Raw genomic sequence first — 16,821 nt, 5'->3', positions numbered from 1 at the left:
ATCCAATTTCAAATTTTGTTTATCCAAAACCACTGTCAAAGTAAAACATGCTTTTATTTCTCTGCGAAGCTTTACTTGAAAATACAGTCTGAATAAGAAAAAGTTCTATGCTATCATGTTTGCACATTCTTTTTATAAGATAAATACCTGGTGCTAAGGCAGCAGAGTTACTTTTTGTGTTTTAATAAAATAAACTCTACATAGAAGACTTTAAAAGTAGTCTGAGATACTGGCCTTAATTCAGTTCAGTCACTCAGTGTCTGACTCTTTGCAACCCCGTGAGCCTCAGCATGCCAGGCCTCCCTGTCCATCACCAACTCCCAGAGTCCACCCAAACCCACGTCCATTGAGTCAGTGATACCATCCAGCCATCTCATCCTCTGTTGTCCCCTTCTCCTCCTGCCCTTGATCTTTCCCAGCATCAGGGTCTTTTCAAATAAGTCAGTTCTTCCCACTATGTGGCCAAAGTATTGGAGTTTCAGCTTCAACATTGGTCCTTCCAATGAACACCCAGGACTGATCTCCTTTAGGATGGACTGGTTGGATCTCCTTGCAGTCCAAGGGCCTTAGTGTGTTCCTTCAAATAAATACTTTATAATATTTGTGTTTTTCCAAAAGAAAATCCTATCAGAAGCTGAGTCTAAGTTAGTAGAACAGCAACTTGCTGAGGAAAACAAGCTTTTAAAGGAGCAAGAAAACATTCAAGAACTGCTTTTCAACCTTGTCCGTATGACTCAAATCAAAATTGATGAGAAGGAGCAAAAATCCAAGGATTTCCTGAAAGCTCAGGTAACTGCATTTTTGTAACCATTCATTAATTACCACAACAGTCCAGGGTAGCCTCATGTTAATACAATGTGCATTAGAAAACTATGACTTTAAGCCCCCTGCAAGTTCAGTGACTACACAGCTTCCCTAAACAAAACTCAACCATGTAATGAAAAACAGTCCCAGGATTCAGCTGGCAATAGTCAACAATCTAGAGGAAAAAAGAATTAGATTAATGACAATGAGCAGAGATTTGAACAGATGACAATTTCAGTAAGAATAAGGTGAGTACCTCCAGGGGAAATGGCTGACAGGCTCAAAGGCACAGGTGTCTGTGATTCACCACCATCCCACAGTCCATCATGATCTACCCAGAACAACTCAGGAGCCGCAGAATCAGACCACTCTCCTTCCCAAGTTCATCGAGTCGGCATCATTTAAACCACTGTGAGGACAGTTACCTTTAGTAACTGTTTCTCCCTATGCCTTTCCTGGGCTCCTGACCAAGGGCCAGAGCTGACCCAGTGCAACATCCCCAAACAAAATCAACAATGAAACAATAGCAAAACAATCTTTCTATGATAGGTAAAATCCTAACATTACAATCATTTATTCCACGTAAGGATTGTGTCCAGAGACCCTCTTTTAAAAATTATTATGGCGTTTCCCTGGTGGTCTAGTGGTAAAGAATCCACCTGCCAATGCAGGAGACATGGGTTCCATTCCTGGTCCAGGAAGATCCCACATGCCTCGGAGCAACTAACCCCGAGTGCTGCAACCACTGAGGACTACACACTTAGAGCCGGTGCTCCACAACAAGAGCAGCCACCACAATAAGAAGCCTGAGCACCACAGGGAGGAGTGGCTCCCACTCGCTGCAGCTAGAGAAAGCCCACACACAGCAACGAAGACCCACCACCCCGAAAACTAAAATAAGTATACAATCTTCTTAAAAATGATATGATGCTACTAAAGTAGAATACCTAAATTTACCATGTGACCCAGATGCTGGCTGTTTCTGAGTGCAGCTTTGTTTAATTCTGAGCAAGCATTCACACAGGGCAGCGTTTCTTTCTTATTTTTCGGAAAGAATGCACAACGAAGCATTAGTGAGCCATGAGGGTAAATACAGATGAGAGAAAACTGAGGTAAAGATCTGCATCACACAACCCATGGCCAGCTATTCAAAAGGCCCTTTAACTGTCTATTGCCACATCCCCCACCACCCCAGAATACTTGAGAGAGAGCAGGATACTTGGAACATGGATCTGTTTCATGAACTAGACAATTTTTAAATTAACCTCAAAACCTGATACATGTGTTACCTATGTGACTAATCTATGTCTGCCAAATCTCATGACTAAATTGGCTAATTTAGCTAATTTAGCTCTCTAATTGCTCTCAAAGGAGATCAATTCTTTCTCTTGAAATATGGAAATCAATAAAGGAAAAATATTGTTTCCCTGAACTATTCTGAGCATTGGGGATTGATTAATCTGTTTAACAGTGGTAATACACTATACCTTCCATAAGGAACAGTCAATCTTATCATTTATTTTCACCTCTCATCTATATCCCTAAGATAAAAGGTGAAGGAACAAAGAAAGTCAACGTTGCTATCACCTCCAAGTGGGAGTGGATGACTACACTTTACATCTCTTTAATTGTTCATAGACACAGTTACTTAGATGTCTAGTTTCTTTTATGGGAATTGCTCTCACAGTCCTTAAGGCCAGCAGAAACTGGTTTCTACTAGCAAAATTCTGTACTTCTTTGAATACATTTCTCACCCTAGATGAGACACACAACATCTTTAGATTTGAAGATGTAACTAGTTCATTTAACACTTGGTATATCTTGAGGACTTTGGAAACAATAACTGCTGTCTTTTAAAATATTTGTGTGGAATCTTGTTTCTTACCTCCTTATGGGGCTGGTCTCACCATAGCACTTCATTCTGTAGGAAAAAACACCCACAGTACAAAATAATGGAAAGGTGCTTTAAAATCAGGGTTTCAGGGACTTCCCTGGTGGTCCAGTGGTTAAGAATCCACCTTCCAATGCAGGGAACGCAGGCTTGAGCTCTGGTTCAGGAAGATTCCACATTCGGGGGCGGGGGTGGGAAGGAACTAAGCCACTGCACCTCGAGCCTGCACCGAGAGCACTTGCGCCCCAAGTACTGAGCCTGCATTCCGGAGCCCCTGCCGGGCAACTAGAGAGAAAGCTCCGCGCTGCAGCTAAGACCCACCGCAGCCAAACATAAATAAACAAACAAAAATAAAATTACAACTTCAGTCTCTCACCAAAAATCATTGAGGCTTCAACTCACAACAGTTCTATGACAACCTAGAGGGTTGGGATGGGTGGGAGGTGAGGTGGGAGGGATGCTCAAGAGAGAGGGGACATATGTATATCTATGGCTGATTCATGTTGATGTATGGCAGAAACTAACACAATATTGTAAAGCAATTATCCTCTAAAAACGAAAAAAAAAACAAAAACTGATTCCAAACCCTCTCCCTCAACTCTCCTTCATAAATTCCTCACTCACCCAACCCAGTCATGCTTTCCGTAATCATTCTTTGGCTCGTGAAAAGTTCCCTGAAGTTTTCCTCAAACCAACGTGGGCAGGCTCCTTTTTTCCCCTCCTCTCTGGATCTTTCTGTCCTTTAATGAACCCTTTGTCCTAGTCAATGCAATTCAGTTCAGCTGACCAGGTAATTTTCAGCCCCCGCCCTCACCTCTTCCCTGTGATCTGCACAACCCAGCTGATGAAGATAGAATGGTCTTTATTGGATACTTATGAGATGGGGTTGGAGAAGGCAATGGCACCCCACTCCAGTACTCTCACCTGGAAAATCCCATGGGCAGAGGAGCCTGGTGGGCTGCAGTCCATGGAGTCGCTAAGAGTCTGACACGACTGAGCGACTTCACTTCCACTTTTCACTTTCATGCATTGGAGGAGGAAATGGCAACCCACTCCAGTGTTCTTGCCTGGAGAATCCCAGGGATGGGGGGTCCTGGTGAGCTGCCGTCTGTGGGGTCGCACAGGGTCGGACACGACTGAAGCGACTTAGTAGTAGTAGTAGTAGTATGAGATGGGGTGAGGCTGGGAATATCCACATGCTGTTGGTGACGGACTTTTTAAAAATTTCACAATTAACTTTTATATTTCAGCAAAAATATACCAGCATTGTTAGGGAGATCAAAGCAAAGGATCTTGAAATCCGGATACACAGGAAGAAAAAACGTGAAATTCATCGGAGGTAAAAGAATTACTTGAGGACTTACCTAGTTAGTTTTTTTTTTTTTTCTCTTTCTTTTTTTTTTAAATTTTATTTTATTTTTAAACTTTACAATATTGTATTAGTTTTGCCAAATATATCTAGTTAGTTTATAGAGGGAAACAGATATTTATTTCACAAGTTTCAAAAATTCTTGTGTTTTCACAGACTCAAAGAGTTTGCTAAACTGTATGACACTATTCGAAATGAAAGAAACAAATTTATTAACTTACTTCACAAAGCTCACCAGAAAGTCAATGAAATAAAAGAAAGGCATAAAATGTCATTAAATGAACTGGAGATTTTAAGAAATAGTGCAGTTACTCAAGAAAGGTAAGTCTTACAGTAACTACTGTCCTTTCAAAAGTTTCTCTTCTGAGTCACTGAATGATAAAATACCCTGGGGATGATGAAGTAGAAAACAAGTCTTCTACAAAGCTAGAAAAGCCCTTACTCACATACCTTGCTTTAGAGCTGACAAGCTAAGCATTTACATGTGATTCCTTATGCTTCTACTTGGGAGCTGTATTTTTTTAAGTGAGGGGAAAACTAAATCTGTAACTATTCTCATTTTATTTTCATTTATTCATCTAGAAATAAAAGCACAAATTTGACAATCTAAAGTTTAAAGTTAGAAGTTTAAATTTAAAGTTAGAAGTTTAAAGTTAGAAGACAATCAAATGTTAATTAACCAGCATCCTATGACTGTAGTCCTGAAGCATCTAATGTGCTTGTGGGAGGCAGTATAGCAGAGCTGTTAAGAGAGGTGACTTTTCTAGACTCAAATCCCAGTCCTGCCACTTACTGGTTGTGTGACCTTGGGCAAGAAATCCTAGCTCTCTGGGCCCACTTTTTTTAATCCATAGAAATAGTCCTTTATATAGGACTTTTTGTTATTAAATGAATTAATCCAAGGGTTGTTTTTTAAACTTTATTATTTACCATGTGACAAGATCTGGTGGACTCTCCCACCTGTATTTAGTCCCTGATCCATAGAATCTATACAACATGAACTTTTTCTGGTGGCCACTATTCCCCAGTTTTTTTTCTAAAGATATTACAAACTAGGCTCTTGTGTGGGGGGTAGTGGAAGGGAGATGGGGGTAGAGCTGAGAGGGGACTGCTATGAAAAGGCAAAGCTAACATCCTAATCAGGTTCTCATCCTTCATGAAAGCAAATGTCATCTACGGAGGCCATGCATTCATTCGGCATTGATTCTGATGCCATATTAAGTCAAGCACTACGTTAGGTCCAGTGGACATTGTCATATATAACCACCTTCACCCTCAAGACAGCAGAGTCCCCTGGGGACAAGAGAGCAGTAAATGAATCACTGTAGTCTCTTGCTTTGATAAAGGGGAGCAGCAGATTCTTGGGGCACAAAGGAAAGATGTCCTAATCCAGATTAGAGGAAGTTGGAGACTTGGAAAATTACAGAAATTCCTAAAGAGTATGACATGATGAACATCATCATTACTAATACTACTGTCATTTCAAGGAACATAGTAAGGCAAGAGCTACTTTGATAGTTTATGTTTCTGAAGTCTTCATTGTTTTTAAAGAAACTAAAGGAAGTTATAATCATACCCATTTTCCCATTATTTTTAAAGAAAGCTACAAAATTCAATGCTGAAGCATGCCAACAACATTACCATCAGAGAAAGCATGCAAAACGATGTGTGCAAAATTGTAGCAAAACTTCAAGAAATGAAAGAGAAGAAAGAAGCCCAGTTAAATAACATCGACAGACTTGCCAATATGATCACAATGATTGAAGAGGAGATGGTACAACTTCGGAAGAAATATGAAAGAGCTGTTCAGCGTCGAAATGAAAGGTGAAAACCAGGAACCTAATGTGAGAGTAAAGAACCCAGAGACCTGATTTAGAAATGTTGCCCATTTTTCTATCTAGACTTGACAGTGAACAGTGAGGGACATTTGACACTTAGATGTCATTAGCCTCTGCAGGGCAGGGAGCGGGGCTGTATGCTTTCCTTGAAAATAAGACACTTCGTCCTCATATGAGAGACAGGCAAGAGTAGGGTTTGGGAAGCTGCTCGCTTTAAGATCACAGTCCTTTCTCAGGCTACCATTTAGGATACTATCAAATTATTTCAGAATAATTGATATAAATAAGAAGTCTTTGGATCTTGTACTCACTTTGGGGACAGATTTATTAAATGATTCACCCAGTACATTTTCTCAGCAAGTAAGTATCACCTTCAAGAGGTGTTACCCTTGAAGCATTATTTCTCCCAGCTATAATAATATTAATCGATTACTACTTAACAGTTTTCCCAAGTTTCTTGTGCTCTAAGAAATCTGGCATTTGAGACTATAGAACCTTGTAGTGATTATATCAGGCATTATGTATTTTTTTTTCATCAAACCTTGCTTGTGTGCTGTTCTGTGTAAGGCTGTGTTCTGTGTAAGTGCTGGGCCCTGAAAGTAAAATAGGTGATAAAGCACCGCACCTGGCTTCTGATGTCAAGAGATCAAAGATGCTCAGGAGATGACCTGGTGAACAGCAAGTGAGCAAGAGCTGAGAGTAACCAAATGTAACCCTGTGCACACATGTCTTGAGGGAGGTGAGAGAAAGAAAGAAAAAGCAATGAAAGATTGCTTTGGGATAATAGATGGGATAACTCTGGGATAATAGATGCAGACAGTATCAGGGGAGAACTTCAGGGTCCTGACGAACACAACTTTTTCAAAGGCCTGGCAGGTGTTCTCTCTGGGAAAAGAAAGTCCTCTTATGTGGCTCCTGGCACAAATCAAAGCATGTAGGCAGTGTGTTCCAGACCTTGGTCAGTTCTGTGAGGCAGGAATTAGAAAATTCTTACTTTGATTTTTCCCCATAGTCTCCTCAGGAGCGGTCTTTCCCCTGGCATGATTTCAAAAGACAGGATTTTGCTTATGGGGAAATGTGCATCAGAAATATTTAACTGTGAAAGAGCCTAATGTGTCTGGCAAGTTAGAGAGAGCAGAATAGCTGCAAGAGACACATTCCCTGGCTGCCCGCCTGGGTACCTCTGGCCAGATCTTGGCTGGCGAGTCTGGCCCATGAAAAGGGTCTGCAGAAAATCAGACTCTGGGATCACGTTGTTCATGTGTGGGGAGTGACATTCTTTCCCATCCCGGGAGAACCTTTGGGACTTGCCAACAACATAGTTAGCTCAGAGTTCAGATGCTAAACAACCCTCTCTGTCTCATGCCCAGAAAAATTCAAAATGTAAGAGTTTAACTAGAAAGCCTACAGTGAGTGTCTATTGTCTTCTGGAATTCTGCAATGTTGATGTGTTATTTTGCACCCAAATCCAGAGGGAACCACAATGACTAGTAAAACAGTGGCCTCAAAATCCTCTCAGCCTCTGCCTTTCTATTTGTCCGTAGTGGTGTTCAGCTGATAGAGCGGGAAGAGGAAGTGTGCATTTTTTATGAAAAAATAAATATCCAAGAGAAGATGAAGCTAAATGGAGAAATTGAACTACATGTCCTGGAGGAAAAGATCCGATTCCTGAAACTCAAGATTGCTGAGAAGCAAAGACAGATTCACGTGACCCGGAAATTACTGCCAGTTAAGAGTGCTTTGGATGCTGACTTAGCAGTGCTCCAGATTCAGGTGGGAAATGTATTCATGACAAAATTCCTGGGACCATTTGCCTTTTTTTTTCCTCCTTTGTTTGTATGTCATGTAAGTTCTTTCTTGTAAATCAAGCCATGCTACTCCTGGTGCCTAGGAGAACTCATGACTTAAATGTCAGGGTGCAATCTGTGCTTCAGACATCTGAACCATAGACTGTCTTTCAATCCCTGGTGAATCACTTTCTGCCTTTCTTGGAACTTAGACCCTCACAAATCTCAACTCTAGCTCAGCTTCTTCAGAGCTGGCTTTCGCTATGTGTGTTCAGTCATGTTAGACTGTAGCTGACACCATGGACAGTAGCCCACCAGGCTCCTCTGTCCACGGGATTTCCCAGGCAAGAATACTGGGGTGGGTTGCCATTTCCTTCTCCAGGGCATCTTCCTGACCCAGGGATTGAACCCCACATCTTCTGCACTGGCAGGTGGATATTTTACCACTGCACCACCTGGAAAGATGACAGGCTTCCACCACCACCCACATAATTATGTTTTTGATGCCTGCTGGAAGATCTTGCAGACCATCTAGCTCTCTTATTTTTTGATACTCTTGTTCTCTAGAGCCAATTTTTTTTTCTTATACATTGATAATCATATATAGACTTCTTGTTCACACCTGTAATTTCCCTGTAATTTAATAACTTGGCCTTTGATGTGTTTTTTAAGTGGAATAAAGTCATAGCATTTAAACACAAAATAGCCAATAAATAAAACCATTAATATAAAGCTATTTTCTTCTTATATAATAATTATACTTTTTTTCTTAGTGAAAATAGAAAAAAAAAACACTAAAACATTTGAGGCTAAATTTTTCCCATTGATTCAATGTAGCACGAACGCATTTTAACCTACGTTTTCTAAAAAGTCACATTTGCTTTCAGATTTTTTTTATTATAAAACTAAGACAAGTTCCGCTTACGAAGTTTTGTAAAACATGTTAAAAAGTCAAAGAAAAATTACATCCCTAAGATATAATTACTACTAAACTTATGAAAAATTTAGATGAGATCCTTCTAGTCTTTTTCTAGGTATACAGGCAAATGATTTCATTAGCTCATGCTATAGACACAGTTCTGGGTCTTTTTTTTTTTTTTTTAATCATGTCAGGCAATTTATAGGACTTTATGAAATTGGATGATGCATCTATTTCATGGCATTTGAATGTGTAATATGCTATATAGACAAAAGGGTCTTTCACTTTGCATAAATACGCTAAGGTTTGGATTCCAGTGTTTCTTTAGCTGCGTGTTCTCCTGTTCACTTCTTCAATAAGTGCAGCCCTGACTCAGAGTCCCCAGGCCTCCCCCAGGTCTCCCACAAACTGACTCCTGCTTCCAATCAGTGGTTCATTTGGGGGATCCCCTCCTCAGATCGCAAACATGGTGTCTGGTCCACTTCTGTGTCACACTCCTCTTTCCACCTGCGCTGACACAAGGCCGTTCCTGTGAGGTCTGTGTCTGTAAACTGACTTTACTGAAGAACTGGGACACCAGTGTGAGAGGATACGTTAATGCAAAGGAATTCAAATTAAGTATCAGACAAGTAGAGTTCTTAGGACCACCCCACCACTGGGAACAGTCCCCCAGGTGTATTGGCCCATGCAGCACCCAGCCTAGCTCATTTCACAGCCTTGTCTTTCCATCCTTCACCTGCCACCATCTCCCTTCCACAACCTCACCATTCCGGATTGCCCCCCAGGGGCAATCTTAGTTCTAAGCCAAAGAACAGTTGAATAGAAAGCTTCCCATTAGTCTTCAGACTGCATCTAATTATTTAATCGTATACTCAGCACTAATCGCTTGGTGCTTTGAAGGATATGATGTGAAATTCTGAACTTCAGGCAAGCCCCTGCCATGCAGTGCCAGATCCCTGTCATGTCCTGTTGTTTGTTATAGTGACAGTGTTTTGTGGTCTTTTTTTTTTTTTCTTCCCCCAATCTTCCTCTTTTTTGTATCATTTTCAGAATTCTCTTAAGGTTTGACTTTTTTGGTTTCTTGAAACAGTTTTTAATTGTCCAACAGTCTAATCCAAGGATTGTCATGAGTCATATTTTCCTGCAATATTTTACTTATAATGATAGCCTCTTTTTAGGGTTCTCAGAAGTCATGTGAACTATTTTAGGACATAAGAACACCATTTTATATAGAAAAAGGAAACAGTTTTTCTTCAAGCCCATGGGAAAATAAGATCAGTCAAGGGTACCACTTTGATAAGCAAGTACCATATATTTTTTCCTATTTAATTCCCTAATTAACCATGGAGACAGTAAATATTATTAATAACAAATACAACAAATGCTTAATTACACATATAAGGATAATTTAACTCCATATTAAGGGCAATTAGGAAGTGTGGAGAGAAAGAAAAAAATATTCATGTCACCATTTGAAATTCTTTTTTGTTGGGAGGACAAGAATAAATTAAAAATGTTAAATTCTACCTATGTCACTCTTGGACATGTTGTCAAGTACTCGAAACGTATTATCTCTTTTAATGGATCAGTCCCATGAGTTTGGGACTTATTTTCCCATTTGACAGTTGAGGAAACTAAGGTTTAGAGAAGATAAATGATTTGCCTGAGATTATACAGATTTTCAGTAGAAAAGCTAAAAGTGATGACTCTTGGTTTTCGCTGTGTTCAACATCTCTCCCTATAAAACGGCTAGGTTTAGCTGCCACTCCTACTTGGGAGTTTCTGTATTTCTTCATCTACCTCCACAGTCTCAAGGTCAACAAATATAGTTGATACATGAAACAACATATTGGGTGTTTACCAAAAAAAATACAAGTAGTTCAGGCTATTCCTCACAGACTGTACACTGTATTCACCTAGTAATAAGAACTTCACTCTTCTCTGGTAGGCCATTAAGCCTATTGCCAGCAAAGGGATTTACACTGGAGGCCAGTGTGTTGTGTACCCTGTACCAGTATGCAATAAAGAGATCAAGTGTGTATAGTCAGAGCTCTGCAGCTACAGTATCTCATGAATATAACACAAATGGGAAGTAATAAAAGGACTGGTTATAAAGTCTTTCTTTTTTGGTGCCCCAGAAATCACCACCTTGCTTTGTATTAATAGAGTCAATTAACAGGCATCTTCCTCATGGTACCATGAGTGAGAAGAAATACTGTCTCACCCCGAGTCCCAGCTGAACGGTTTGTTAAGAATTCCCTTCCAACTTTGCCTGGAAGGACCCTAAAGACCCTGGGCTAAGTGACTTTAAGATTTACTGAGCAAAGTTAATGTTTCTTTCTTGTTTAATAGTTTTCACAGTGTACAGACAAAATAAAAGACCTGGAGAAAAAGTTTATAAACCCTGAGGGTGAGAACAGAACACGCTTACTTCCAGGGAAAGATATGACTGAGGAAGAAATGATCAAAAAAATGGATGAGGTAAATGTCTTTTCTTAAAATAGCATCTGTTATCCCCTTGTTGATCAGTGTCACAGATATCTGTGGTACTGTTTCATGTTATGCAGATTAATCCCTCATGATTCTAGTCACTAATATAGTCCTTTCATTGTTATTTAGTAACAAAATCTAAGCTTGACTTTAGATGTTGCCAAAAGAAGCAAAATTTGAGTGCTTTCAAGATACCCATCTCCGTCTCACAGCCCATAGGAGCAATTTTGGCATCTTAAATGACTTAGTCTTCCTGATGGAAGCATATCAGAGGAATGACAATATGGGAGCTAGATGGAGCCGAGAGGTCCATTGTTTGCCATGGGGAGAAAGAACTCCATAGCGCATGTGAGGGGAGGGGATGGAGGAGGTTGGAGAGGGTAAGTCTGGACTTCGTCCAGTTCTAAAGATTTTCTGGAGTTATGAAGGCAAGGGGTTTCCACTGGGGAAAGGGGGGAATAGTACTCTAATTAGGAAAGATTTTGACTTGCATGACTTTTTTTCTCCCTTTGAAATTCTTTTTAACTGTAGCTGGAACTACAGCTGGCCAAGAAGGAGGAGAAGTTGCTAGAGAAGGATTTCATCTATGAACAGGTCTCCCGGCTCACAGACAGGCTCTACAGCAAGACGCAGGCCTGCAAACAGGACACACTACTCTTAGCCAAGAAGGTCTGCCAAGTCCCTGCCTCTCTCTTCTGCCCTTCCTCCTCTATCACCCTCCATTTTCCATAGATGGCTTCATTTACTGAGAAAAGCCCTGGAGAGGTTAGGCTTTATGACTAGAGAAATACAAAGAATTAAAATTTATACTGTAAAGATGACTCTTAGAGAATTGCCCAAGGTAAGTTTCAGTCTTGTTTCCCTGAATGAATTCTCATTATAATGGGAAATTCTAAGCCTTTCAATGACAGTACACAAATTTCACTTAACAGAGTACGTACTCAAAAATGACCATCATTATCTTCATATTTCATGTGCCATGTTAAATCCTTTCTACTTCCTTGTGAAGGGAGGGCCTCACTTATCCAGTGGTTTGCATGGGAATTGCCTAAATCCAGAAGCAGCCAGATCCCAGCAATAGTGTTGTGGTTTAGAGTCTAAGTCATATCTGACTCTTTTGCAAGCCCATGGATTGTACCTGCTAAGTTCCTCTGTCCGTGGGATTTCCCAGGCAAGAATACTGGAGTAGCTTGCCATTTCCTTCTCCAGGGGAATTTTCCTGACCCAGGGATTGAACCCACGTCTCCTATATTGGCAGGCAGATTCTTTACCACTTAGCCACCAGGGAAGCCCCCTAGAATGGAAGGGAACCATTAAAGAGAAGCAATCACACAACACCACAGGGTGGAGCTGCCACCAGGCCCCACTAGTGAGGAAAGGCCAGTAACACTGAGCTTCCTAATTCCCTAAGCCTAACTTACCAGGGCTTCTGATCCAAAGCTTAGGGGTCAGGCAGAGACTCTGGAAGCTATACCAAGAGGAGCGAGGCTCGTGATTAGGATGCAGCAGGACTTTGCACCGTCTGGAGTCAGAGGGTCTGCTGCCTGCCTGGTGTCCCCAGCCCCTTGGAGAATCCTTCTGTGACAGCTCAGGGTTTTACTCAGTCTGCAACAGTTACTTGAGCTGCTGTGTGCAGAAGGGGAAAGGACCCAATGTCCACACATTGCAAAAGGGAGGGAGCAGTTAAGAAGATACCACAGATAACAGTGACACCATGCCTCCCACTGTGGGCTCCTGAGGGCAGTGGTTCTTTCTTATTCTTAGTTTTCCAGACGCCTCGCATGTACTAACCTCTAGAAAAACATTTATTGAATAAGTTGACAGTTTTGTTTGAGAAACAGTTCTGGCACACTACATTATGGTAAATCTGAAGCCTTCTTGGCCACTTTTATTTGGTTGTTCCTCTTCCGCTCTAATCCTTTCCTCTAATGGACTGCAGCACTTGTGCAAATCTCAGCTTTGCCTCATAAAATAAGAAACCTTAAGAAACTTTTTTAAGCTCATAAACTTAGCCTAAATTAGCATATCTGGAGTTTCTTTAAATGTTGCCTTCCTTTCTTTTGGAAAATGAATTTCCCTTTCTGTGGGGGAAGTTGGTTTCGCTGAGGGCTGGCTTGTCAAAGCTGATGGCAGTCTCTCCGGTAGTCAACTGGAAAGCCAGAGTAACACAAATAGGAGCCATTGAGACCATACACTTGGCCAGGAAGGTTCCAACATAACTGAGTCCTGTCCTCATGATTTATTTCCCCTTTCCTTTCCCACCTTCCATGCTCTCTACCTGGCTTTCATCATCCTCCATTTAAAATAACCTCTTCATAGTAGGCAGAGTTGGAAGATAAGACATTCAGATCCCAGATCTGTGATTTACCAACACTAGCAAGTGATCTTGAGAACTATACATAATCTTAAAACTCAGTTTACTGATCTGTGAAATGGGTGTGACATCAGCTAACGTGGTGGCAAGTATCACATAGTCAAGCAGAAATGGCTGGCCCCTTGCAGGTGCTCAGCAAGGTTGCATAGCTCATCTCTCATCTCTCTTGGAGAGCTTATGGCTCCTCTTACAAGTTTCCCAAATGAACAGAAAATGGGAAATTTCAGCAAAGACTTAGAGAACCCAGAATAACACCATCCTTTTTTTTTTTTTTAATGGAGGAGAAGGGAGGTTGGTTACTTATACACACACTCAAGTGTGCAATGGCTGATTAATGACATTTAAAAGAGATAACGACTCCTCATTGAAGCTTTGAATGCCTATCATTTTTATTATTCAAATTCTGCTTCCTGAAAATTAGTGCAGCATAGAAGAGTTATAAAAATTTATATTCCCAGACTTCCCTGATGGTCCGGTGGTTAAGAATCCGCCTGCCACTATAGGGGACATGGGTTCAGTCTCTGGTCTGGGAAGACTCTACATTCCAGGGGGCAACTAAGCCTGTGTGCCACAACTACTGAAGCCTGCTTGCCCTTGTTCCACACAGAGAAACCACCACAGTGAGAAGCCTGTGCAGCACAACTGGAGAGTAGCCCCGCTTGCTGCAACTAGAGAAGGCCTGCATGCAGCAACGAAGACCCAGTGCAACCAAAAAAAAATTATATGCCCTATTCCATTAAAGAGACAAAGTTTGCACATAATAATTGGTCATTATATTTTCAGAGGAAAGTTAAATCACCAGCAGCAATGTTTCTGTAAGCAAATGTACAGATAGACCAGTATATACTCTAGGGAAGAAAGTGTTTTGAGGTAGGGTGTAGTTTTTGGAAGCTCATATTTGTGTCTCAGTTTTGAACTTTCGGAGAAGGCAATGGCACCCCACTCCAGTACTCTTGCCTGGAAAATCCCATGGACAGAGGAGCCTGGTGGGCTGCAGTCCATTGGGTCGCTAAGAGTCGGACACGACTGAGCGACTTCACTTTCACTTTTCTCTTTCATGCATTGGAGGAGGAAATGGCAACCCACTCCAGTGTTCTTGCCTGGAGAATCCCAGGGACGGCGGAGCCTGGCGGGCTGCCATCTATGGGGTCACACAGAGTTGGACACGACTGAAGCGACTTAGCTTTGAACCTTGGTTTGAACCTTGGTTCAAAGGACTGAGCAGTTAGACTGAGAACGTATTCATTCCTTCATTCAACAAACATTCAGTTTTAATTTTGCCTCCTATATTCTAAGCACTGGGGACATTATGAGTAAAACAAATAGACCTTGTCCCCATGAAGAATACGTTCCTGTGGGATGACAGGCTATACCCAAATACATTTATACTATGATGTCAGTAGTGAAAGGATATGAAGAAATACTAAGGCAAAGTAATACAACAGTGAGTGCTTGCGGGTGGAGGGAGTCATCTCTTACTGCCCCACCAGGGCTAAGGCCACACTGAAAGGCCATGCAGTGGGCCAGAAAGCTTATAGGAACCGCCAATTCCAACTTTTACTTCTTTTCTGTCCTTTAAAATCAAAATTTCCACTTATTCTTATCTTTTAATTCTTTGATTCTTTAATTCAATGATAAATAGCTTATATGAAAAGGTAAGGACATGTATGTAAACACATATAACTAGGGATATTACACTTCAAATTACTGTCCAGATGGTCCAGTTCAGCTCATGCTTGCTTATGACCTCATAATGATGACCTCATAATGATGCATCAATAAAACACACATGTTGAAGGGTAATAGCTTCTATTAAAAATCATCACAGATGCTGATTATCTTTTTTAAGCCAGTGTTAATACACTGTAACTAATACTGTTCCATTTTATCAGATTCTCCCCCCGGATAAGTAGCAAACTAGTAAGAAGGCAAAATCAGGTCAAAACTTAGACATCAAGAATATCCTTTCCCTTGTTCTTACCACCTCTTAAATATGGAGACACTAAACTATTCCCCTCAATTCTACCCACCTGGAAATCCATTGACTAGATGAACAGATCTCTTTCTTTTCCCTCCTCCTTGTCCTTATTTCACAGCCAGAGTGTTGGGCTGAATCTCTGAGGTCTTCTCCAGTGCTTAGTCTCTGTGAATTCCCACTTAACCTCTCCCTTCTTCAGGCAAGAATGCCACCCACTATCACAGACAGCCAGTAGCCTGTCTTCATGGAGTGTGTACATAGGCTAAGCCTTGGGCTTTTTAATCCTAGATGAATGGCTACCAGAAAAAGATCAAAGATGCTACTGAAAAAATGATGGCTCTTGTTGCTGAGCTGTCCATGAAACAAGCTATGGCCATTGAACTCCAAAAGGAAGTCAAGGAGAAGGAAGAGTTCATCTTCACTTGCAATTCCAGGATGGAAAAGGGTCTTCCCCTCAATAAAGAGATTGAGAGAGAATGGTTGAAAGTACTTCGAGATGAAGAAATGTATGCCATGGCCATCGCTGAAAAGTCTCGGGTAAGCTATGGCTTCTTTATTTTCTACATTGCATTTGTAAAGTGTGCCAGGAAGGGCTGTTTCAGGGATTGTCAATCTCCCAAAATACATGAAATTTTTCTACTCCACAGCACACAGAGTCCCAACAACTCATTAGAGAGAAGTTTTGCTCTTTTTAAGCTATTACGTAGGTAGTCAAAAGTACAACAGTGCAAAGCGTCAGAATATTCCCTGGAGAACATTTGGCAAGCACCAAGTCCCACGCCAGGGCCTCCCACTAGCATGGCAATGTCCATGCTGGCATTGGTTTTATCTTAGATCTCTGGTCTCTGTCTTTGCAGCCCTGCTCAGACCATACCTTACTCTTCGATGTCCATCTGCTGTGGCCACCACAGCATATTGTAAGGCCTCAAGCATAAGCTCATCACAGGTTTCTGAAGACTCTACATTTGGTGCAAAAGCGATGACTCCAGCGCCACCCTTCTTCTCCCACCAGTGACCTAACTCTATCACTGACCCCACTTAGGAGCTGTGTGTCCAGTTCTTTTTCCTACTCCCATGATTTTTCAATAATCTTAGAGTGGAATTAGGCATCTCTTTCAAAAGAGACCTACAACTTACTCTTGACTATGGGGCAGACATCCCCAGAAGATCACTATTCACTCTCTAAGCCAAGAAAAAAGTGTATTCCAAACACATACTAAGAATTCTTGAAAATAGGGTCTGACTTATCATTCTCACACTCACTGCCTAGGATTGTATTTTTGAAGACATTCAGATTTTTACCTGTGGTGTCCCAGCTGTCATTTACCTGTCTCCATTTCCCAACCCACCCCCCACCCAAGTTCTTTTTAA

The 16,821-nt window shown here is 41.2% G+C and overlaps 1 protein-coding gene across 1 annotated transcript in view; it reads left to right on the top strand.

The window, feature by feature from the left end:
• CCDC146 (coiled-coil domain containing 146) overlaps positions 1 to 16,821 on the top strand; it is a 139,897-nt gene that overhangs the window by 122,118 nt on the left and 958 nt on the right. Inside the window, exons 11-18 of the mRNA XM_019958620.2 lie at positions 619 to 789; positions 3,946 to 4,034; positions 4,221 to 4,385; positions 5,664 to 5,888; positions 7,447 to 7,675; positions 10,961 to 11,089; positions 11,630 to 11,767; positions 15,739 to 15,987. Coding sequence (XP_019814179.2) covers positions 619 to 789; positions 3,946 to 4,034; positions 4,221 to 4,385; positions 5,664 to 5,888; positions 7,447 to 7,675; positions 10,961 to 11,089; positions 11,630 to 11,767; positions 15,739 to 15,987 — 1,395 coding nt within the window. The remainder of the gene's footprint in view (positions 1 to 618; positions 790 to 3,945; positions 4,035 to 4,220; positions 4,386 to 5,663; positions 5,889 to 7,446; positions 7,676 to 10,960; positions 11,090 to 11,629; positions 11,768 to 15,738; positions 15,988 to 16,821) is intronic.

The sequence above is a fragment of the Bos indicus genome, chromosome 4, assembly GCF_029378745.1.
Source record: "Bos indicus isolate NIAB-ARS_2022 breed Sahiwal x Tharparkar chromosome 4, NIAB-ARS_B.indTharparkar_mat_pri_1.0, whole genome shotgun sequence".
Lineage (NCBI taxonomy): Eukaryota > Metazoa > Chordata > Mammalia > Artiodactyla > Bovidae > Bos > Bos indicus.
The sequence above is the reverse complement of the archived record's forward strand: the minus strand, read 5'-3'. Positions and strand labels throughout refer to the sequence as shown.